This window comes from Leuciscus leuciscus (assembly GCF_965113295.1).
Source record: "Leuciscus leuciscus genome assembly, chromosome: 8".
Lineage (NCBI taxonomy): Eukaryota > Metazoa > Chordata > Actinopteri > Cypriniformes > Leuciscidae > Leuciscus > Leuciscus leuciscus.
The window spans coordinates 26,109,121-26,133,887 of NC_138732.1; the positions used below are offsets into that span (position 1 = coordinate 26,109,121).

The 24,767-nt window shown below is 38.4% G+C and overlaps 1 protein-coding gene and 1 long non-coding RNA gene across 2 annotated transcripts in view; one reads left to right on the forward strand and one right to left on the reverse strand.

Annotated features, from left to right (window-relative positions):
* Positions 1 to 24,767, forward strand: part of LOC309504606 — a 384,924-nt gene that overhangs the window by 84,115 nt on the left and 276,042 nt on the right. The window lies entirely within an intron of this gene.
* The window catches only part of LOC309504564 (solute carrier family 4 member 11-like), a 37,920-nt gene that overhangs the window by 4,691 nt on the left and 8,462 nt on the right, over positions 1 to 24,767 (reverse strand). Inside the window, exons 2-17 of the mRNA XM_082177718.1 lie at positions 23,274 to 23,321; positions 21,780 to 21,823; positions 21,030 to 21,249; positions 20,787 to 20,868; positions 19,669 to 19,792; positions 19,315 to 19,518; positions 16,982 to 17,066; positions 16,747 to 16,872; positions 16,458 to 16,571; positions 16,229 to 16,361; positions 14,296 to 14,369; positions 11,463 to 11,682; positions 11,115 to 11,221; positions 6,593 to 6,758; positions 6,185 to 6,358; positions 5,831 to 6,026 (exon numbers count right to left, since the gene is read on the reverse strand). Coding sequence (XP_082033844.1) covers positions 5,831 to 6,026; positions 6,185 to 6,358; positions 6,593 to 6,758; positions 11,115 to 11,221; positions 11,463 to 11,682; positions 14,296 to 14,369; positions 16,229 to 16,361; positions 16,458 to 16,571; positions 16,747 to 16,872; positions 16,982 to 17,066; positions 19,315 to 19,518; positions 19,669 to 19,792; positions 20,787 to 20,868; positions 21,030 to 21,249; positions 21,780 to 21,823; positions 23,274 to 23,321 — 2,117 coding nt within the window. The remainder of the gene's footprint in view (positions 1 to 5,830; positions 6,027 to 6,184; positions 6,359 to 6,592; positions 6,759 to 11,114; positions 11,222 to 11,462; positions 11,683 to 14,295; positions 14,370 to 16,228; positions 16,362 to 16,457; positions 16,572 to 16,746; positions 16,873 to 16,981; positions 17,067 to 19,314; positions 19,519 to 19,668; positions 19,793 to 20,786; positions 20,869 to 21,029; positions 21,250 to 21,779; positions 21,824 to 23,273; positions 23,322 to 24,767) is intronic.

A 24,767-nucleotide genomic window follows, 5' to 3' on the forward strand; every position in this document is an offset into this window, starting at 1 on the left:
GTCGGGGGCCAGTTCTCCTCTGGCATTGGATAGAGGCCGGATTGTAGTTTGAACTGTAGGATTATATGAATGCCTGGCTGAAGAGATGCGACTTTAATCTAGTTTTAAACTGGGAGAGCGAGTCTGAGCAACGAACAGTATCAGGAAGACTATTCCAGAGTTTTGGAGCCAAATGTGAAAATGCTCTCCCTCCTTTGGTGGTTCTGGATATCCTAGGTATGACCAAAAGCCTTGAATTTAGTGATCTCAAAGAGCGCGATGGATTATAGGGCGATAGAAGATCCGTTAAATAGACTGGAGCTAAGCCGTTTAGGGCTTTATAAGTCAGTAGCAATACCTTGTAATTAATACGGAACTTTATAGGTAACCAATGCAGTGATGATAAAATCGGTGTTATATGATCATATTTTCTTGATCTCGTAAGAACTCTAGCGGCGGCATTTTGGACTAACTGTAGCTTGTTTATTGAGGATGCAGGACAACCAGCTAATAAAGCATTACAGTAATCCAGTCTCGAGGTCATGAATGCATGAACTAACTTTTCTGCATCAGAAACTGATAGCATATTACGTAGCTTAGCAATGTTTCTAAGGTGGAAAAAGGCTGTTTTTGTAACATAAGAAATATGATTTTCAAAAGACAGGTTGCAATCGAGTATAACACCCAGGTCTTTTACTGTAGAGGATAAAGTAACAGGACATCCTATGATGTTAAAGTTGTATTGTGCGAGGTTTTGTGGGCGGTTTTTTGAACCGATAAGTATTACCTCTGTCTTGTCTGGATTTAATAAAAGAAAATTACGCGTCATCCAATCTTTTATATCTTTAACACACTCTGTCAATTTGGAAAATGTAGCGTTTTCATCCGGCCGTGATGAAATATATATTTGAGTGTCATCAGCATAACAATGGAAACTAATTCCATGTTTCCTTATAATATTTCCAAGTGGCATCATATATATTGAAAATAACAGGGGGCCTAATACAGATCCCTGCGGCACTCCATAGTTTACTGGAGTTATGATCGATTTTTCTCCATTTAAATAGACAAAATGGTAGCGGTCAGATAGGTATGATTTGAACCAGCTTAGTGCTTGTCCTTGAACACCAGTATAATTTTGTAGTCGATCTAAGAGTATTGTGTGATCTATAGTATCGAACGCAGCACTAAGATCAAGTAAAACTAGTATTGAGATACAGCCTTGGTCAGAAGCTAAAAGTAAATCATTTGTGATTTTAACGAGCGCAGTTTCAGTGCTATGATGCGGTCTGAATCCAGACTGAAACTTTTCATAGATATCATTTTGTTGCAAGAAAGAGCCCAGTTGAGCGGACACCACTTTTTCTAATATTTTAGACATAAATGGAAGATTTGAAATGGGTCTATAATTTGCTAGATTATTATGATCTAATTGTGGTTTCTTAATGAGAGGTTTTATAACTGCCAGTTTAAATGTTCTTGGAACATGACCTAAAGATAAAGACGAGTTAATAATATTGAGGAGAGGCTCTTCCACTACAGATAACACTTCTTTCAGTAGTTTAGTTGGTATAGGATCTAATAAACATGTTGTTGTTTTAGATGAAGTGATAAGTTTATTTAACTCTTTTTGTTCTATAGTTGTAAAGCACTGTAATTGTTCTTTCGGGGTGATAATTGAAGCTGAATTGTAAGGCGCGATTGAAGATTGAACGTTTATAATTGTGGTTCTGATGCTTTCTATTTTCTCAGTGAAGTAGTTCATGAAATCATTACTACTGAACTGTAACGGGATATTTTGTTCGGGTGACGTCTGTTTATTTGTTAGTCTAGCCACGGTGTTAAATAGAAACCTTGGATTGTTTTGGTTGTTTTCTATTAGTTTGCGGAGGTGCTCAGCCCTGGCAGCTTTTAGGGCCTTTTTATAACGTGACATACTGTCTTTCCACGCGATTCTAAAGACCTCTAAATTAGTTTGTTTCCATTTACGCTCTAAAATACGGGTTTCTCTCTTTAAAACATGCGTAGTATTGTTATACCATGGTGCTTTATTTTTCTCTCTGACCTTTTTTAATTTAATAGGTGCAACCACATCCAATGTTCTAGAGAGAATGGTGCTCATAGTGCTAGTTAGTTCTTCTAGTTCATCTGTTTGTTTGGGTTCAGGCAGCAGCTGAGACAGATTAGATAAGCAATTTGAGAAATTATCTATGGTGGATGGGAGGATTGTTCTGCCTGGTTGATAACGCGACGCCGCATGACATATTACAGCAGTACGTAATATGCAAGTTACCATGTAGTGATCAGTGACTTCATCACTTTGTGGAATGATATCTATATCGGTTGGATCGGTTCCGTGTGATATAATTAAATCGAGTGTATGATTAAGACGATGAGTTGGTCCGGTGACGTTTTGCTTGACCCCAAATGAATTTAATAAATCTGTAAACGCAGCTCCTAACGCATCATTTGGATTATCTACGTGTATGTTAAAATCTCCAACAATTAATGCTTTATCGACATTGACTAATAGGTCTGAGAGAAAATCTGCAAACTCTTTTAGGAAATCAGCGTAAGGCCCTGGCGGTCTATATACGGTAGCCAAGGCTAGAGATAATAGGGATGTTTTTCTAACATCTAAGAGCGTAACATTTAGTACAAGTACTTCAAATGAAATAAACTTATAACCCGTTTTCTGAGTAACATTTAGAATATCTTTATAAATGGTTGCAACACCTCCGCCACGGCCAATCAGACGGGGCTCATGCTTATAACAGTATCCAGGAGGAGTAGACTCATTAATACCGAAATAATCATTTGGTTTAAGCCAGGTTTCAGTAAGGCAAAGTACATCGAAGCTATTATCTGTGACTATTTCATTTACAATAACTGCCTTAGGTGTGAGTGATCTAATGTTTAGAAGACCTAGCTTTAGAAATAGTTTTTGTTTACTAATAGCAACATTTTCTGTTTTAATAACAATTAGATTTTTCCTAGATCCTGCATTAGATTTATTATTTGATCTCACTAAACGAGGAATAGACACGGTTTCTATGCAATGTTCTACACTAGTATTTATATCAGTTGAATTGGTGCAGCAGAGACTATGATTTGGACTTTTGGTTACTAGTCAAAGGGTATTTAACATTTTGGAGATGTTATCTGACAGAAGATCCGCTCCGAATCTGCTTGGGTGTAAGCCATCAGCACGGAAAAGCCTAGGACGCTCCCAAAACAGATTCCAATTATTTACAAAGAGCAGTTTCTGCTCATTGCACCATGACATTAACCATTCATTTAGCGCAAATAATCTGCTGAATTTTTCATGCCCTAGTCGGTACGTGGGAAGCGGTCCTGACACAATGATCGTTGTTTCAGGCGATGTGCTGCGTACCGTATCGATTAGATTCCTGAAGTCTTTCTTCAGAATCTCCGTCTGGCGCAGCCTGATGTCGTTCACTCCCGCGTGCAGGACCACAGTTCCGACGCGCTCGTCACCGTTCAGGATCTCGGGAACGCGAGCAGCGATTTCAGAAACACGAGCACCAGGGAAGCAGTGACTTTGCACCTTACTTGTACCTAACGTAGCGTGTACGTGCCGAACGATGGAATCGCCGATGATCACAGCATCGCGTTCTGTTTCGCGTAGAGGGGAGAAGCGGTTTTGTGTCGATAACTCGAAAACCGGGAGGGTCGGAGAAAGTCTTGGTCTAAACCTGACTCGCGTCTTCCGCTGCGGAACCACCCAGGCTTCGTGGTGGCGTGTTGGAGCCGGAGTGAACGAGACCATGGCTGATTGCGACCGATGCTGAGGAACGCACGGAGTAGACGCGGTCGGAGTCAGCGGGTTAGTAACGTTAAACACTGATTTGTGTGCGTCGGCGCGTGATGTTTCAAGAGCCAAACACCGGTCTCTCAGCTCGGCCTGTCTCAATAAAAGGTTGTGGATCTGTTTCTCAACAGCTTCCAGCTCAGACTGCAGTGCGTGAAGCTCAAATGTGTCCTCACCTGCACCAAGCGGTAGACTACTTACATCTGATATATTCGCCATTTTAACAGATGGACAGTGAGTTAGCAACGAAGCTACCAGTGATGCTATCAATATTAATACTAATTTATATTATAAGTTTGTTTGTAAATGAGTGTGGAGAAGACGCGTTCAGCCGTGATCCACGGACGTAACCTTTAAGAGTATGCAGCGTTGGATCACTAATAGGCTTGAGACGCGTCTGCTCAACAGTCCGCGTTGTAACTATGAGGTTTTTTAGTGATAGGGGTGTAGAGTAGACGCAGGATAGGCGAAAAAAAAGTGTTTGTTTATAAGTGAGTGTGGAGAAGACTCGTTCAGCCGTGATCCACGGACGTAACCTTTAAGAGTATGCAGCGTTGGATCACTAATAGGCTTGAGACGCGTCTGCTCAACAGTCCGCGTTGTAACTATGAGGTTTTTTAGTGATAGGGGTGTAGAGTAGACGCAGGATAGGCGAAAAAAAAGTGTTTGTTTATAAGTGAGTGTGGAGAAGACTCGTTCAGCCGTGATCCACGGACGTAACCTTTAAGAGTATGCAGCGTTGGATCACTAATAGGCTTGAGACGCGTCTGCTCAACAGTCCGCGTTGTAACAATGAGGTTTGAGCAGTAGTGCTTCTCAGTGAGGAAGAGTAGAAAATGTTCGTTGTAAGCGGGTTTAAAGAGAAAAATCAAGAATTATAAATCAAATCGATAGAGCTCCAAAAACAACAACGCATTCAGACGCAACGCATGATAATGACAGGACAAGACATTATTCACCGTGTTTGTTGAGTGTTTCTTATTCACCTGAGCTTTTATGAACTCAAAGGCGCGAGAGAAAATAAATAAATAAAAATAGCTGAGCGCAAGGGTGGCGCGTTAACAGGCTAGCGAATTACTAGCGTGTTATGCGTCAGGGTTGGGTAAGCTGTATTTAGTAGTAATATAAACAACTAGAAATTGTAGTAAATGATGGTTCAAAACAAGGAAATACGAGGCTAAGACGGAGCTTACAGCTCCGAAGCAAACACACTCACAGCAGGCAGCGAGAAAAATCAAGAATTATAAATCAAATCGATAGAGCTCCAAAAACAACAACGCATTCAGACGCGACGCATATGTGTATTTATAAACTTAATTAACTTGACACTTGACAATTGAGTAACACTCATCCCACAGCATATTTATCTTTTTGTAGTTTATGGTCAATTTAAATTGACATCAATGGAGAAAGATGCATTTTTCCTCCATAATGGTGTAGTTTTGGCTAACAGGTCGGTGCTAATCAGCCAAACCTTGTTTCAGAGGGGTTGGCCAAATAACTTTTCTATTCATATTTTATTCTAAAGAAGTCTATTATGCTCATCAAGGCTGCATTAAAAAAACTGGTTCTATTTGACAATATATTTTAAAATGTAATTTATTGCTGTGATGTCAAAGCTGAGTTTTCAGCATCATTACTCCAGTCTTCAGTCTCACATGATCCTTCTGAAATCATTCTAATATGATGGTTTGCTGCTCAAGAAACATTTCTTATTATTATCCGAACACAGCTTTGCTGCTTAATATTTTTGGGATTCTTTGATGAACAGATTCAAAAGAACAACATTTATTTGAAATGTAAATCTTTTGTAACATTATGAAAGTCTTTACAGTCACGTTTGCTCAATTTTGCTCAAAGTGACCGTAAAGAAAAACATTTTCTGACAGTAAAGACTTTTTTTTAAAGACCCAGAAAAAAATCGTACTGACCCAAAACTTTTGAAAGGCCGTTTTAATCAGAACAAGATACACTAATAAATGACAGATTATTACTGGTTCACTAGTCTAAGTCTCTCACTTGTTCTTTAAGCAGAAGGGCCATTCGGTCACACATCTGGTTTCCATCAATAGACGTTAGAGCGATGTACAGGAAGAGTCCGTAGAGAACAGGTTTCGGTATCCATTGCAGAGGCACTGGCAGCAAAAACACTGACAAACCAATCAGGATGTTGGCAGCCAGCGACGTAAGTCGTGTCTCCTTCACGCTGACTATCCTGCAACAACACATAAGGACGTGTTTTACAAGTCTGTTTTTACAAGTTTGTTAATCACACTTGATGTGTTACTTGCTAACTTGCATGCATCATGCATGTTTAAACATCATCTGCAAGTATTGTGTTCTTTAAGTGTGTATGTAGGTTGGTGCCATCACGTTTCATAGAGGTGGCCCCCCTCAACTCGCTGTTCCACCCGCGCCAGCTGACGCACATGCAGCGTGGAGTGTGGGAAAGCCGCGTGCATCCATGGTAACCCAAGCACCGACAACACGATGTTGATAAGCCCTGAGAGCATCAGGTCCCAGTGGTATGCCGTTCCCTTTAGCAGTCTGAAACACAAGCACGCACACCAAAACAGATCATATGCTGTCTCTCAGCGCCCCACAACTGTCTACTCTACACTGAACTGACACTTTGAATTATGGCTCACTGATCGTGGGAAAAACATAAACTAATGGAATGCTAGCAAACTGAGAAAGTATGGCACTGCGGGATGAAAACAAACTTTCAATGTTTAACAAATATGACACTATGATGGAAATGATTTTTTATTTTCTGGATACCTGTTCTCTGGGGCATTGGTGAGGGACACCACGATGTTCTGGTCAATGAAAATGAGCAAGGCAAGGAGAAAGCCAAGACCACATGCGCTTAATATGTTCATCCCTGTCAGCTGATTAAAAGGTGCCACTTTGAATACAGTTCCATTCTGGTAGTTGAAAACTGGAACTGTGGATCAGCATATAGAAAGAATTAAATGGATTGTTCACTAAACAAATCATAATTATGCCATTATTTACTCACTCTTTGCAATAGCTCACAAAACACATTTGAACCTGTCACCTCAAAATGCATTATGAAAGGTATGATGTCAATGGTAACTGATCATGATGTCCTGCTGCGACATGTCTTGAGGTGTCAGGTATGAATCAAAGACTGTATAATACCATATATAATAAGACTTGTATAATATATGATGCTAATATAACTTGCATTGCCCTGAATGGGAGAACGTCCAATATGGCGGCTCCAGTAATGCAAGTTACCGCCTTTTAAATAAAAGAGCCAATCGCCAATTGGAAACCTGAGACTGGCACTTATGGCTGCACACACGCATTGGTCGGACCTACCTGAAATGCATCCATTTTAGCTTTAGCTTTGGCTATTTGGGAAACCGTTATACGACAGTTCATGGATTGTAAATTTGTTGCTGATTTGAAATATGTTATTTAAAGCTGCAGTCCGCAGTTTTTCCTCTTTGTCGCCATCTCTGTTCAAAATCTGCAATTGCAGTTATTCGCGGAATCATCAACTTTATGTGCGTTGTGCCTCGGCATGGCCGCGGATGAATCCAATGTTTTGAGGAGAATGTGCAGCTGTCAGTCACCGCGCCGGTGTGGATACTGTCATTCGCAATCACAGATTCTACTTTTTGGAAGTATGACCAACATAAGAATTTTCACCAGAAAATGTCGTCCGAACAAGTAAGTAACATCCACTTTTTTTTCTGACCAACTAAGGGGAAAAAAGCATTGCAGTAAATCGCGCCGATTAAATCTAATGATCGCTTATCATATCACGTCAAGCCGTGCAAATTATACTTTGTTCTCAAATTGTTAATGTTAACAACATTGCGTGACTACATTTAATGTCCTTGGGCCCGGTTGCAGTCTCTTTTTTTCTCCGAAGTCCGAAGTCTTTCGCGTTTTACAACGGGTGAATCTCCAGTTGTCTCTGGTGATTGTCGTTTGAACCTTTCTGGATCCACCATCAAATTGATAAGTTTAATTATATCAAGTGCTGTGAGAAAAGGCTATAAATCTCCACCACCAACATCCTCACACGCAATATAGCCCACTAGCCGAGACTCCTTCTTTATGTGCACAGATGTGACGTAATGACGCAAAGACATGCTCAAATTTCTCGCGGAAATCCACCAGTACCACTGGAATTAAAAACATTATTACAAGCTTACCATTTTGAATCAAGCTACGGCAAGCAGATAGTTTTGAAAACTGGCTGGTTATGTACTTTTTAATCCAAAAAAGCTACGGACTGCAGCTTTAAATGCGAGTATGGCCAACCCGAGGTGGCCATGTTGTGTGATGTGTGATTTTTTTTTAGAAGAAAAAATATATACATATGCATGAAGCCCTATAAGCCTAGCTGTCAGTGGGGCATAACCCCAACCCGTTTGAGATCATTCAAATTCATACGTATTAGCCACCAATTTGCCTGATTTAAGCATGTTCGACATGTTCCTGGATCAGCATCTTTGTTAATCCTGGAACAACATTCCAATCAATCAATCAATCAGATCTGAGGGACCCGTTTACAGTTTGTGTCAAATTTAGGCTTACAACCAGGGTTAAGTGCTTCTATATCAGTGTTATTCACCTATCATTTCCCTCTGATTTTAGGGATAACTTATACGGTAATGTTTAAGGGTACCCAGAGGAAAGAAAAGTCAAAAATGATGAAAGTTTTAGAAGAGACGTCAACAACGTCACACACTGTGCTCAGACTTTTCTGCTAAACTAAAGACTCCGGTGGTCTCACATTTGTCTCCTCTAAAGATTCAGAAGAGACCTCAACAACATCACAGACTGAACAAAAATTTTGTAGAGGTTTCTTATAAAACTGAAATCATCGAGACACAACTGCACCTTAGACAGCATCAGTTTGAGTCCTAGCTAAAGGTACTTTCCTGCTCCTGTTCCCTTCTCGCCTCTCCCACTGTTTCCAGTCACTCCTCCTTCTGTCCTGGGCTGAGTTTCCCGATAACGTTGTCTCTTAGCGCGCTACGAAGACTCTTAAGGTATAACTTAACTAAAGGTATACCATTTCTAGGCATGTTCCCCGAACTATACCTTAGGAAGCTGCTTAAGATATACCTTCTTACGTGCGACGTCACCTGGTGCTGTCCGTGGCGATGGTGCTGAATCTGTTGATATCGATGACTCGAGAATCAATTATCCTCTCGTGCAGGGGCTGTTTCACTGCATTATGTGAGAAAGCGGTGTTCTTTATAAAAGAAGCACTTTAGAAATAGTTGAAATTGCCTTTATTAGGACTCATGGGATATTATAAAAAAATTATCCAAACTATAATAGCCTATAATAGCCTAGCCTACATTTTTTAAATTGTATCATATATTGCCGCCATGATAACCATTTAAAAATTTTATGTGCTTTCTTCTCTTTCCCATTTTTGTTCGCTGAGGTGGAGTTGCGATGAAATATTGTTCTTGTAAATACTTCCCAGCATTTCAGTAATAAAAGTACGGGAAAATACTTACGTACGGTGCTCGGCAGTGATCAAAAAGGATTTAAACAGTGAATTTTGAATCTCTTCTTGTAAACTCAGATATTTGGATTCAGACGGCAATTAAATTACCACACGACCTGTTTGTCAAAAAACAGTAGGTACTAATTTGGCCAGGGATTTTTATGCGGGTTGGGTGAGAAAAAACACTGACATTATGGATTCGGACGGCACTAAAATCACAGACTTACCCCTGTAAATGTTTAAAATACCGGACGAGCCCATGAGAAAAAAAATTGCGTCCGAATAGGACTTAACTGACAGTAGCCTATGCTTTCACTGGCCTTTAAAAGCGCTCTTTTATTAAATTAATAATATAATATATATATATAATAATATAATTAAAATTCTAACAACAAATCAGTGTAATGACAATTTTATTCTTTGCATGAAAACACTTGAATTAGCCTAAATGAACACTGTCTGTGTGTATTAAAACTTAAGAATTATATTCATATAGACCTGCAACAGTGATAAGGTAAAGCTAAGAGTGGTCCAGACCAACCTTCCGAACGTATGAGTTATAGAAGGTATACTTAACTAAGAACGTTTTGGGAAACACATATTAACGATAAGGTACAGCTTAAGGTGTAACTTAAGAACGACGTAGCGTTAAGAAGGTTTCGGGAAACCCAGCCCTGTACATTAAAGGTGAAAAACCCCAATGGCATAAAATTATTATAATAATTAAATAAGAGGAACCTCTGCAAGAAAATAAAGAGATCTCCCATGTTTCCTCACAGCCCATTCTCATTTTGGAGTCCTTTTTTTTAAGAACATTTTTAGATCTCATTTGTGCCTACTTTTATTTCTCCTAAGGAATTTAAGGAAATACATCTGATAGACTGTTGATACTAAAATGAGATATATTTGAAAATCTCAACTAAGTCCCCTAATCTTAAAAAGAGCAACCTCTGAGCAATAAAAAAATTCCTAGAGAGATTTAGATATTGAGCAAGACAATAAAGAGTTTCTTCTACCACATTCTCAGTTGTGACTCCTTTTCACTCCAATATTTCTCACGTCTCATTTGTATCTATTTTTATTTCTCCTTACGGAATTTTAGGAGAAACCTCTGTTGTCCATCAATGCTGTTGATTCTAAAATGAGATATGAGAATCACAACCAAGTCTCCTGAGCTTGGGAAAAGCAACCACTGAGCAATACATTTTTTTCTCTGGGTAAAGATTGGGTTAGGATTACATTTTCGGACAGGAATGTTGTTCCAGGATCAACAAAATATGTTGACCCATGAACGCATATAACTGCATATAACCTGTTAAAATTAGGACATGCGCTCTGAGGCATTACAAATATGGCCGCCAAGTGAACTGACTTTCCTTGAAAGGGACTTTGTTTGAATGTGCGGAAGTGTGAAAGAGATTTGAGGGCTGCAATTTATGGGATGATTATCAATAAATGATTTAACTTTCAAACAATATCTTAAAAGACTTGAAATATCGCACATTGGTCATATGGACTAGTTTTGAAACTTGACGGCCCCAATTTACATTGAATTTCCTACTAAATATTTCCTTTTGTGAAAATCATCCAGGTTTGGAATAGCATTATGGCAAGTAAATGATGACAAAATGTCATGTTTAGTTGAACATTCAAGATCTGATGGGTTGCAAAATTATTACATTCAGTGTTATTACAGGTTGAAATCAGACCTAACGCAAAGTCTATTACTGAAAATGATGATATACGCAAAAAGACAACATGATCATTTTAGGTGATTGTTTTGAAGAGAGGGCTCACGCTGAATGCCAATGAAGAGGTAGGAGCCTACAAAAGAGAAGATGACCACAGAGATCGGCAATGCACAGTCTGACACCACCTCCCTGAGTTTAGCATGCAGGAATGGGCTGGAAAGAAACCAGAAATTAGAAAATGCAAAAACACTCACATCAGAATTTCAAGCTTTTGTGGCTTGGGGGATTAAAAAAGGGGGATTCCTCAGTCTAGTAATAATAACCATAAATAATTTTTTATGTGAATCTAAGTCATTTCGTATTTTTTTATTTTTAGCTTACATCAAGCACAGGTTAGAACAAATGACCAAGCATTAGCAGCTAATGACAATTACAGTAGCCATGCTATAATTACCTTCTCTTGATGAGGAACAGGACATAGCCCAGCCACATTGTTCCCAGCATCAACAATAGGCAGAGAATTGGGCGCTCCCTGGTGCCCAGAACCATTGTTGCAGGCAGTGAACCTCCGTTCTCTGTTCCGTTCACTGTCTGATGAAGCATCACAACAAGACGATGCAGATCCTCTGTGCCTCCAATGACTAGTATAGGGCCATGGTAATATTTATGAAATACTGAGAGCAAAGAGAGATACAGTGGTAAGAAATAGGTTAAATAGAAACGAGTGAGCGAATAAATAAATAGATAGATAGATAGATAGATAGATAGATAGATAGATAGATAGATAGATAGATAGATGTAAAACATATAGTGCACCCAAAAAATGACAAATCTGTCAAAATTTATTGACCCTCATGATGTTCCAAAAGCATATGAAGAGATTTTTGGCAGAATGTTCATGCTGCTCTTTTCCATTCAATGAAATTGAATGAGGACTGGGGCTCTCAAGCAAAAAAAAAAAAAAAAGAAAAGTACATTATGATAAATACCTAGCTTGTGACATATACGTGCAATATTTCAGCCGTAAATAAATTATAAATGTTAACTAGATTATGTGTATTACTTGTCTAGCGATGTATATTTATGCTTAAATATACCGGGGTTGGACAATGAAACTGAAACATTGGCCAATATAGTGCTGTAAGATTCATACCTATATGCGCAGCCTGGTGGCCAATCTTCACTGATTGCTCATTTCATCAGGAAGAGCAGAGTGTATAGGTTGAACTAGCCAGAGCAATAGCACAGCTGTACATAAAATATTACAATTCACACAACATAATGGGACACATAGCAGTGTTCAAATTTTTCGTCCGTGCCTCTCTGGCTCATCTGTGACCAGGACAGCAAGTCTTTGTGGTGTATGGAAAGCTATGTTATCCAGGGTAATGTTGGCATGCCACCATGCAGGACGAACCACATCCAAGAAGAGCAACTGCCGACGCAAGAGGAAGCTGTCTGGAAGGGATATCCAGGTATTAACCCGGATTGTCTCCAAAAAACATAAAACCACAGCTGCCCAGAACACTGCACAATTAAATGTGCATCTCGACTCTCATGTTTCCATCAAAACTTTTCATCAGGAGCTCCACAGAGTCAATATTCATAGTCTGGCTGCTATAGCAAAACTTTGTATACTCGTACCAATGCCAAATATTGATTTCAATGGTGCCAACAGAGGAAATCTTGGGCTGTGGACAATGTGAAACATGTATTGTTCTCCTTCACAAGTCCACCTTCACTGTCTTTTCCACATCCGTGAGTTACAGTTTGGAGAAGATCCAAAGAGGCTTTACACCCAGACGGCTGCTGCCCAGAGTGGATCAGTGATGGTTTGGGCTGCAATATCATGGCATTCCCTACTGTGCTTGATTCACTGCCAAGAACTACTGAACCATTGTGGAAGACCATGTGCACCTAATGGTTCAAGCATTGTACCCTGAAGGGGGTGCCGTGTATCAGCATGATAATGCACCAATACACACAGCAAGACAAGTGACAGCATGGTTTGATGAACATGAAAGTGAAGCTGAACATCTCCCATTTTTGGCATTTAACAGTCTCAGTATCCATTCACTTTCATTGAGTGTAACATAAAATATTTTTTTAGAAACGTGTCAATGTTTTTTTTCACCAAAACTGATTAGTTACCAACATTCTTTAAAATATCTTCTTTTGTGCTCCACGGAATAAAGTATGTTGTACAGGTTTGGAACAACAAGAGGGGAGGAAATTATCTTTTTAGGGTGAACTATCCCATTAAACCATATCACATATTCACCTTATTCCTGACGCCCTTACTGCGTTTTGAATTATGGGTGGCACTTCCGGTTTGGGGAACGTCCATTCAAAAAGGCTGAAACAAATAATTTCAAATCATAAGGTTGCCCTACAAATAAAGCCGATCCGTCAGTTTGACTAGATGAGCTGTCAATTTTCCTTCATGATTTATTTTCAGACATCATGAGAAAAACGTTATACTTGGTATTGTGACATGTTATAACAAGAATATCTATGGCAAGAGCTCTTTTCAGTTGCTGCTTTCTTTTCCTCATGATTATTTTCTTTTTTCCCTTTGCAATCCGCTGTAAAAGTATGAAATAGGACCACATATACTGCACATTTGTGGTCTGTTCTCCCGAATTTAATTTACGCTATATTCCATTAATAATTCACTGGAATGCACAAAGAATCTCTCGTTATTCTCCTCAAATCCTCACGTCTCTTTCCAGGTTTGTTTTCACAGGTAAATGCAATTTATTATCAGTCAAAATGACGGAAATCACTTTGAAATAGTATCATGTAATGCTGAAGTTAATGACCATTTTTGATTAAGGCAACATAAGTTACATAATACAGATATATATTACTACAGTGATATTTATCCAAAGACTCGCGCTTTTGGGGTTGTTTGATCTGTTGAAAGTACCTTGTTGATGCTTGTACACTTTTAAATTTCCTTTTAATATTCAATGGTTGAAGGGTGAGTACTAGTTATTAATGTCATCTCATTGTGACACTTTTTTTAACGTATTGTGTTCATATAGCAAGCCTTTTCACTGATTGTTTACAGCTTAACGGAAGTTTCACCCATAATCCGCGCAAAGCGGCATGGCCCATGGGGCGTAGGAATAAGGTGGATAAATATCAACAATAATGTTCCTAAAATACATCAAATAAATTCCCTGTTAAATCCACATTAATGATTTATTTCTAAGATATTACAAACAGCGACACTGCTCTGGTATGGATATGAGTTCCAGCAATGTTCAGAGCTCTGAACTTACTGTTTATGGTGCCTTTCAAGGCGTCACCCACAAAGGCAATGGAGATGAACAAAGCTATCACTTCTTCTGTGGAACTGAGAGGACACATAGGACACAGTGAACAACTGATCTTCCCTTTTATCAAAACAACAGAGCACAAACCAAGACATAACAACAAAATCGGGGCACGCCATGAACGGAGATTACCACACACATGACAGGAGAGCATAGATTTATGATGTTTATGCTACAGAGAGAGGCCACAGCAAAAGTGTCTGAGTTATATCAGAATGTAGCGTCTCCCTGAAGATATTTTATACATCAGTGAAATAAATCTAGATTGGTACATTTTCTCAAGAAAATAAGTGAGATGTTTGTTTGTGTAAAATTCTCCACGTTACCAGGGTTGGTAGTGTTATGGGTTGTTACTAGCTGGTTGAATACTGATGGTTGGTACTAGCATTCTTCTCTCTATGAAATTCTGAATCTGAAATCAAGATATTGCTTCTGTCCCTCAGTTTGGGACTTTCCCCACCCGCCAGGCTAAAAAATCATAAATCTGATTGTTTAGACATGCACTATTGCTTGTTAGTATGACACAGGAACTTGAAGTTGTATCATTCATATTGTACCAACCTAAACTAATTGTGTGAGGAAAATATTTTCTTTTTCCTTTTTGTGATTTTTGGTTTGTTTTGTTTTTTGTAAAGTTTCATTAACTATTATATGCAATGTATAAAATGAACAAATGAGAAGAGCCATGGTGTCAGTACTGACATTAGTATAGCTATAACTCACTGAGTAAAGCAACTAAACTCACAGCAACTATCATTTAGCTGCCCACATCCTGAGAACAAGCACCACAATGGTAACCACAAAATTAAAAAAACATTACAGAAAAGAAGATATCTTGACAAACTCTTCTAAATGTCCAACATAACTGGACGTTAAACACTAACATGTCTTTCCCTTAATGAAAAACACATAAAATAACACTTACTCTCCTAATGCAGTCCCCTGCAAAACAAGTTATGTTGACAAAAATGATTTATGTAGTTCCAACACAAATAGATTAAGTAAACTTCAGTTTTACATTAGGTGGATTGAACACAAAGAAATTAAGTTGTGACAAAATGTTCAGAATTGTGTTGCTTTAGCTTACTAAAGGCGTAGTGCCAAACATTAGTCCCAAACTGATGAGTGATATCTTCTTGCGGTGCGTAGATCCAAAAGGAAATCAAAAATAAGAAAATAGAGATCCACACACGAATACAGGAGTAATAGAATAATCGTTTGTGATATTCAATAATGTGTCAAGTAATACGTGTCTCAATTTGTCTATTTTTCTTACCTATGTATTGTTTGTCACAGGGACAAGATAATAGGTAAATCACATTGGTAGAAGCGCATGTAACAAATTGTTTAATCTTATATGTACGGTTCGTTATGCTACTGCGAAAGGAAGAACATCTTCTACGGATGTGTCTACATGCCGCGCACTTAAGACAGGGAAAGAAACCAGTGTCCGTGTTTATACGTCCATCAAGACAAAATGTTAACACATTTTTTTTTTGAATAGAGGATTGTTGTGATATGTATATATAATCATGTAGACTATTGATGTAAATATTTGTATATGGGATCAAATCAGATTCCGGTATATGTTACATGGATTACAGTAATAAGTGTTTAAATGACCGCAGATGTTGAGCTTGCTAACACATGACACATGGCACTTTTGTATACGTTTGCACTTTATTTGTGGCATCTGGACAATAAAATCCCGTGGGCTTTTCGGCCTATATTCGTGTGCGGATTTCTTTTTTCTTATTACTGAATAAGAGGTCAAATATTTTTTGAGTGTACTTCTCAGGTTGTAAAATGCAGAATTCCGTATAAATTAGGGGGGGAATCACATCACTGGTAAATATACACATGGTACTACTGCACTGACCGTTTAAAGAGCTTCATAAACAGGCTGAGATTGAAGATGCCTCCTAGTATGAGGAACAAACTGTTCCAGAGGCCAATGCAGGCGTAAAATGCGGGAAAGTCTAGGTCATAGTCATCACAGATGCCTCTGATCACTGCAGTGTACAAACAAAAGAGAGAAAACAACTGAATAGGGCTCTGAGAGATACAGTGCACCTAACCTTCTTTTCTTTATAAGAGACATGCAGTACCACTGATGAAGATGGCTAGAGGTGCTGTGGTGAGAGGGATGACCAGCGGAGACCCAGAACAAAGAGAGTAAATCACTCCTCCAATGCTCTGACCAATTATAGTCTTCTGTACATCTGCAGAAAGGCAAATAAACCACCAGGAACACATGAACACAAAACTGTCAAAATACCCTTCTAATCAAGCTGGATTTGGAACATGGTAGCTGATGTCCAGCTGATCAGCCATCTTGGCCAGATAGTACCAACTATTGTCCATAAATGTCTTAGTCAAATACTTTTGACTACAGACCTATCTCTCCTCGTGTGCTCTCATCATTCAGAGAGCCAAACGCAATTGCTGGCAGCAGGATAGCAATGTAGAGGAAGATGGCCGTGGTGGTGTACTTCAGCAAAGATCTGTCAGAGCCCAGAATACCTGGAGAGAAACCACACAGCAACAGACACCTCAGCCTGAGCAACAGAGATTTCTGTTATTTTTAGTAAAAGTGAAGTCAAGCAGGGACTTGAGGAAAACTGAGACTCGCCATCTGTGAAGTCGGACAGGTACAGTGGAAGCCTGCGGCACAAGTCCTCATAAATGCCACGACCTGCTCTGAGGAAATCTTTTACCTGGGTACAAAAGGAGATTTGGAGGAGAAAAAAAAATGCTGAATAATGTTTTTATTTAATTAAAAAATGTTATGCATTATAGCAGAACTCATAGAATCTTAAATGCTTAAAAAACAAAACCATAAAAATAAGTGCAATGTCCTGTAGACTTATGTGAGATTTACAAGAATCTCTACTGAATTTTATGGTGATTGTTATCACAAGATGGAAAGTTGTAAAATCCTTTAATATATTTGTTATCAAAATCGTAAATGTCTCTTATTACGCAGTAGGAAAATAAATAAAATGGAATATTGTTTATTGAACCTTTAAAATAATTACATTGAAGGGAATGTGTGAATAATCTAAGTCTCAGAATGCGAACAGTGGATCACTTCAGCATAGTGCACGTCCTATTAATAGGTTAGGCTGTGAAACGGGAAAATTGAGCCATTTTTCAACCAACCAAGCACCAGGAAGGTTCTTAACATTTAGAAAAATGCTTCAATGCTTCATCAACTTCAGGAGGTTAAGCAAAATATCAGTTACAGAAGTTGTCGGTAATCTAATCTGATTGGCCAAGTGGTGTTATACAGTACATATTTAGTATAAGAGCACTAGGATTTCTCACTGTTTATATCAATCCACTTGACTGTGTTCGCAACTTTCCTGACCAGAATTTCTGAGCAGTTCAAGCAAGTGGACTTGTGTGATTATGGAAATGAACTAAAAACGATGATTTATGATTTTGTTATTTTCCAGCAATAATAAAATAATATACAGCACCTTCCAAATGCTTGTGGTCAGTAAGATTTTTCAATGTTTTTGAAAGTCTCTTATGTTCACATAAGCTGCATTTATTTGATAAAAAATACAGTATAAACAGTAATATTGTGAAATATTACAATTTAAACCAACTGTTTGAATATATTTTAAAATGTAATTTATTCCTGTGATTTAAAAGCTGAGTTTTCAGCATCATTACTCCAGTCTTCAGTGTCACATGATCCTTCAGGAATCATTATAATATGATGACTTGCTTCTCAAGACATGTTGCTTATTATCATTAATGTTGAAAACAGTTAGTTGTGCTGCTTGAAAATTTAGTGGAAACCATGAGGCTTTTTTTTTTTCTGAATTCTTTGATGAATTGAAAGTTTAAATGTCCAGCTTTTATTTGAAATACAAATCTTTTTTAACATTATAAATGTCTGTTGTCTGTACTATTATTTTTGATCGTTTTATTGCATCCTTACTGAATAAAAGTATGAATATCTTTAAAACAATCTTATACTGACCCCAAACGTTTTAACAGTAGTCTTTGTTTAAATTATTAATGTGTAAATTAAAAAAGTGGGTTAATCTTTATTTTAAGGTGTTATTGTTACAGTGTAATTATATATTTAAGTAAGTACTGAGTAATATTAAGCAACTACTGTACATGTACTTACTATAGGGTTAGGGTGGGATTAGGATTTGGTTGAGGGTTAGTTGCATGTAATTATGCATAATTTATAGTTATTACTATGGAAAGTACATGTAACATAAGTAACAAGGACACTAAAATAAAGTGTTACCAAAAAGTTATTAATTAATTAGGTATGCCCAACGTTATAGGGACAAAATATCCCCACAAAGATGGCAATCCTTGTCCTTGTGGGCACATGTTTGGTCCCTATGAGGAAAACATACTAAGTGATGTTTTTTGAAAATGTAAAAATTCAGAAAGTTTTATGTGATGGGTATGTTTAGGGAATAGAATATACAGAATGTACAGTATGGAAATCATTTTGTCTATGGAACCCAACATGTGTGTATCATGAATTAAAGAAAATTATTTTCTTGATCATATGTTTTCTTAAGATACAGGGTTGAAGATTGAGCTTGATGAATGGGCTAAAAAAAATTATAAAATAAAAAATGTATTTAATATTATTTAATGGAAAATCATATTGTAACTCTTATTAATCCATTACTATAATCAGAACAAAGGTTTGGGTGTTTGAGAAGATCTAAATCTTTACTCAAAAGCACTTCAAATGAATCTGCAGTACGGCTGTTGGGCGATAGGGTGTTTTGTGGTTGGTGTGGGGGACACATACACCCAGGTTTGGTCAAGGTTTAGCATAATGTGAGGGTGGACTGTACGTGTGAGGAGTGCACTTAAGAACCCACAGAGAAAACTGAACATTAAGTTAGCAGGCAGACTGAGCAGATAATTGGTTGGTGAAGTCATTTACATGCCCCTGAGCCTCTCTCAGATTCAGACCTTGAGTGGTTTGTTGCTGTGTGGGTCGGTCTCTTCCTCCACCGAGGGCTTCTGGATGGCAGTGGAGAGCTGCTGCCTTTGAATCACCAGCTCCTGCTTGAAGTCCTCCTGGGTCTTAGTTTCCAGGAGTTTCTGTCTAAATGAGACGTCTGAGAACAAGGTGGCAAAAGTACGACCGAGCTCTATGGCAGTCTTTGTACTTTTCTGCAGGGTAAGAAAGAAGAAAAAACTAAAGAATCTTAAATAGTGTAAAAACTTGCACAGTTTGAAACAACTGCAAATTAGGAGACAACAGTTATCATTTGTGTTTTTGTCACTTTAGGTTGTGATTGGAAGATGAAAGGAACGGCTTACTATTCGAGGCGGGGCCAGGATGAGGATAACATAGCGGACCTCAGAGCAGTTAACACCCCAGTTCTGTGGCCGCTCCAGACGGGTAATGCAAACACATCGTCTCTGAAGAGTCTTCACGGTACAGCTGAATATAGAAGGCCACACACTTTACATTACCTTTCATGCAGTTTGTTATATAGCCGTTTGTGAATGTAAAAGGTCTGTAAAGATTAAAGTGCGCAATAAATGGAGTTGCATCCCAAAAGAAAGAACCGATTCTGAACTACCTCAAACGAGTCGTCAGTAATCCCAGTCTTACTTCCTGCACAAACCTATAATAATGCCAGCTTATTGGCTGCTCGTGAACAGCATCTACTCTGACCCTCAAACACTGTAGTTGTAGCTGAGGCCTGGAAGAGTTTGGTTTGTGTTGTTGACATGTCAAGAAGACGCGGTTTTCAATGCGGTGAAAGCAAATCCACTTTGCAGCACTTCGAAATGATGAGGACTCGAACTGGAACTGATACGGTAAAACCGACCCCATAGTTACATTCAGATATGGTAACGGTTGTTTCTAACCCACTGTAAACAGTAGACCAATCACTACAGACTGGGCCATCTGACCAATCAGAGCAGAGAAGGTTCACTGTTTCGGACACTGTGAGAAAATACTAAATACTAAATTCAATAAATAAATAAAAATACTAAATTCAATCAATGCTAAGTTTTACACGTTCAGCTAAATGTTTAATTGCACTCAATAATTAATTAATTTAACTGCATTATCTAAAATTATTCAATTATGAATAAATGAATTGGATTATGAAAATGTAAAAGAGCAAAGTACAATGATTTTGAAATTTTAATGGCTTTGCAATATAAGCATCAGAAAGAATCGAAAAAGTATATAAATGTATTAATACTGCGATATATATTTATGGCTATAAGCTTAAAAATTAGCGCAGGATTCTTGATCTGAAAAAGTGTTAGATATTTAAAGAATGCTTTAAAAATTGGCATCAGCAACTGATTAATATTTACCGGTGGACCACTAGTTATGGTTATGTTTAAAAAGGTTGAAGAAAAAATAAAGAAATATATATATTTAAAGTGCTTATTAATATTAAATTGCTACATACAGCACACAGAGCCAGGACTGCTGGTAGTGAACTCCAGTGGCTGTCGCTGTCACACCCTGAATGGTCTCGGTCAAAAGGTGAACTTGAAAAGACACAGAAAGAGAGAGAAACTGTAAAAAACATTCCCTGTTTTTAAAGACAGTGGGTCTTCCATTAACCATATACTCAGAGGGGCTGCCCTGGATTTCTAGATTGCTAGACCAGACGACCTGTGGCATTTGGGGTGAGCAGCCCGTTGCTCACCATTGGCATCCTGTCCTCCAGCATCTGTGAACAGAGCACTCATGACCTCCTCCGCATTGCAGCTGCCCGGCCCGTCCGTGGCCACATGGTCCAGCATTCTGCGCAGTACTTCATCCAGGGAGGCTGCCTTCTCGTCCAGTAGGATGCTGGCCTGAGCCAAGAACCCATCCAGATCCCGGTGAGCTCTCACCTCCTCCTGGAAATTCATCAGCTTCACATACTGAAACCGGAAAGAACAATTCATAAGGTCATCACAAATCATCCTTTAGATCCGGTTCTTTTTAATCAGTCAGTTAAACCAATCAACAAAGCGTTTGCATTATATTTGCACATTTGACAAAGCTTTTTATTCAAAGCAAACCCATGACATTGGTGCCTACAGTAGTGCATTTGTATGTTAGAAACAATTAAAACAACTGTTTTATTTGAATATATTTTCAAATGTAATTTATTCCTGTGATTACTCCAGTCTTCAGTGTCAAATGATTCTTCAAAAAATCATTCTAATATGCTGGTTTGGATCAAAATATGATCAAGAGACTTTCATAAACATGAAAAAATCGTAATTATTCTAAAATGTTAAAATTGGTGTTCATTTACTGAATTCCACCTCATAACTTCAGATCATAAAAAAGAGAAAAATGAAAATGAAATGAAAAATCAAATTGAACTGTGAGGCTTCCTAGCCATAAACATATCAAATAAACAACAGATTTTAATTATAAAACAGCTTCAGAAAGAATGGCTTACTCTTCTTGCTGTATGTAGAAGGCCAAATCCTGAAACATTGGTATCTATTCATAGGTAGAAAGAAGAGGAAGAGAAGAAAATAAATGATAAATTGTTAAAACCCTTGTGCTGTTACATGGATGTATGAGTATGAAGGACAGACCACTGAGCCAGGCCTCCCAGAAGAAATGTTTTCCTTCATTATCTTGGAGCCCTGAACCCTTTGTATTATGTCTCCCTGGTTATAAATAGTCAAAAAGTCTCCAAGTCTGCAGCACAGACACATCAGAAGTGCATTGTGATCCCTGAACCCTGACACCGCAGTCACTTAGGAATAAGACCTGGCACAGCCTGCTTCCCCAATGCCGCAAACACATCAGACAAAATATGAAAACAATACTGATTGTTTTTAAGGCGGAAAGTGAACAGAGATAATTTTTGATAGGTGTTCAAACTGTGTAGGAGGTAGAGCTGCTGCTGACGGTTGATACCACTGGGATTCATCTATACCTCAGGCTACCATCACAAGGATTTTTTGAGAGTTTTGAAGTAGTCTCAAAGAGAATCTCATCTAACCCACCCACGTATCATATCTGAACCGCACCACACAGATCTAAACAAACGCTCAGATGCATCACACGCTCTGACCTGAGATGGTCGGCTGAATGGGCGTCTCATAGTGACTGCTGTCTGTTGCGATCGCGAGTGTCTCTTGTTTCCTCTGGCTCTCTTCTCCGCGGCATCTCGCAGCTCTGAGACATCAACATGTCACAATAGAGCTCCTTAAGTAGGCCTTTCTTAGCTTTAAGATGATTATTATAATCTCATTTCCCTGCCTAACTCAGTCTGACGTGACCTTTTACAGCAGTTGTAGATGAAATATAGCACAGTGCGTTTGTATAGAAGCTGAGAGGTGTTCACTTCCTGTTCAATGAATCATGCTAATTTTCATTTCAAGCATAGAGATATTTTTTTAACACTATTTATGGTATGTGACTGCAGATCCACCCCCCTCAAATATATATACCATCTGTTAAAGCCACAGAAGGCTCCCATCCCCTAAAAACCTGCCCAAAACCAGGCACACAGAGCAATATAACCATTATAGCCGCCCTAATAAATTCTTTCTTTGCATGGAAGAGTAGAATCATGAGATGAGGTAAACTACATGATATTCTGAGGGATAAAACGAGTTTGTAAAGGCTGCAGCTGTTTGTTTTATAGTTGGGGTGATACGCTGTGAAGTCTGTTTACTCGCAGTCTCCGGTTTTGATGGTATTTACTTAATGTGATGCGGTGAATTTGAGCCGGTTATTTTTTTATAAACTTATGCTTGTACGATCAATTCAGTTCAGTATTTAACACATCAGCCCCAATCTCATCTTCAGCCCTCCTCAACCTGTTTTGTTTGTCTTTCATTTAACAGAAAACTTGCTAACTAAACGGGGCACACGTAATTTTATTTGAAAAAAGATGCATAGGAACATAGAAAAAATGATAATGTTTATTTCTTACCCATCCCTTGGAAGAGGTGGCCATTTTTTGTCTGCCCAGATGGAGTGTCTGTGGAGGAAACAGGTCTCAACTGAGCCTTCATCTTCATACAAATAAGTTTCTTCACATATTTCAAGGTGGTCAGAGGAAGAATTACAACACTTACCAAAAATAGATGGATAGCCAGACGGATATTACAGACAGAGAGACAGATATATAGAAAATGTTTTTTTTTTTTTTTTTTTTTGCATAAACAAAACTAAAGGCAGCATGAAATTGTCTTTCTTCCTTATTGTGATATGCATACCAGTGAAGCGGCTTCTCGAACGAGAAAAAAACATCGGGTGGGACTTGATTCTGTCCATTGGGAAGTGATTGGATCGTTGTCTTTTGCTAATTGCTCATGTGAGTTTGCAGCAATTACCAAATTAAAGATTATTAATAAATGTATATATATATATATATATATATATATATATATATATATATATATATATATATAATGACAGTCTAATGAGAATCACCATTGAAGGAATTCAACGGGGGAAAATTACATTATTGCACTTGGATGCTTTACAGTAATGAAAATGTGAGGGGGGAATTCAATGCAACTGCTTCTACTGTCAGTACATAATCAATGAATGAAAAGTTGTAAATGAGCCTTATTATGGCACTGAAGAGGGGCAATAGAGCGAAGAGCAGTCATGAGTCACTATTATAAATTCAGGATCCTGACTCTTACTCTTACTTTAACCTCAGCTGCACACACTTATTCCAGGCCATCAAAGAGATTGGGATTTAATGGAAATTTCCCATCTTTGAAATGTATCCAATTTACACCAGCCCTGATGGCGTCAAGCATGGAAGGTTCAGAGCCGTCACGTATTTTCTTCAGGGTGGATGGGATAAAGAGGTTATTTTCTGCACAAAAATGTTATCACAGGCTGTAGGATATTCTTAGCACATCGTGTTGCTATCTGCAATGACCGCAGCTCCACCATCATCCCGCCATCTTTAATTTAGCAGACAACTTGCTTTGTTACAACACTCCTCACACTAGATGGGCCTCAAAACACTGTAGTGCTTTGAGCCCTAAGGCGGATCGCTGCCCTTTCAACCCTGCTGGCTTGGACAAATTGATTAATTTATATCTTTGTGACAAAATATCATTTGGTCTTCTATGTATGCTTGCTAAATACTGGTCTACTGCAAAACTAGGTATTTTCTTTTGAGAGAGTGTCTGAGAACGGAAATTCCTCCCTTGTGGATTGGTTTGCTCTACAGTCTGGACATGTGACATCTGGGATTAGACGAAAGATTGTCATTTCTTGTCTCACTTCAGGACCTCATCAGCCCTCAGGCCACACGAGTCCTGTACTGACTGGACATACACACTGTACGTGACAAAACCATTTCTGAGAGTCCTTAATGGATCCCTTAAAGCAATGTTCTGTGTTTAACAGAACTTAAGCTCAGTCCACAGCATCTGCAGCATGCCGCCAAAGAAAATAACGC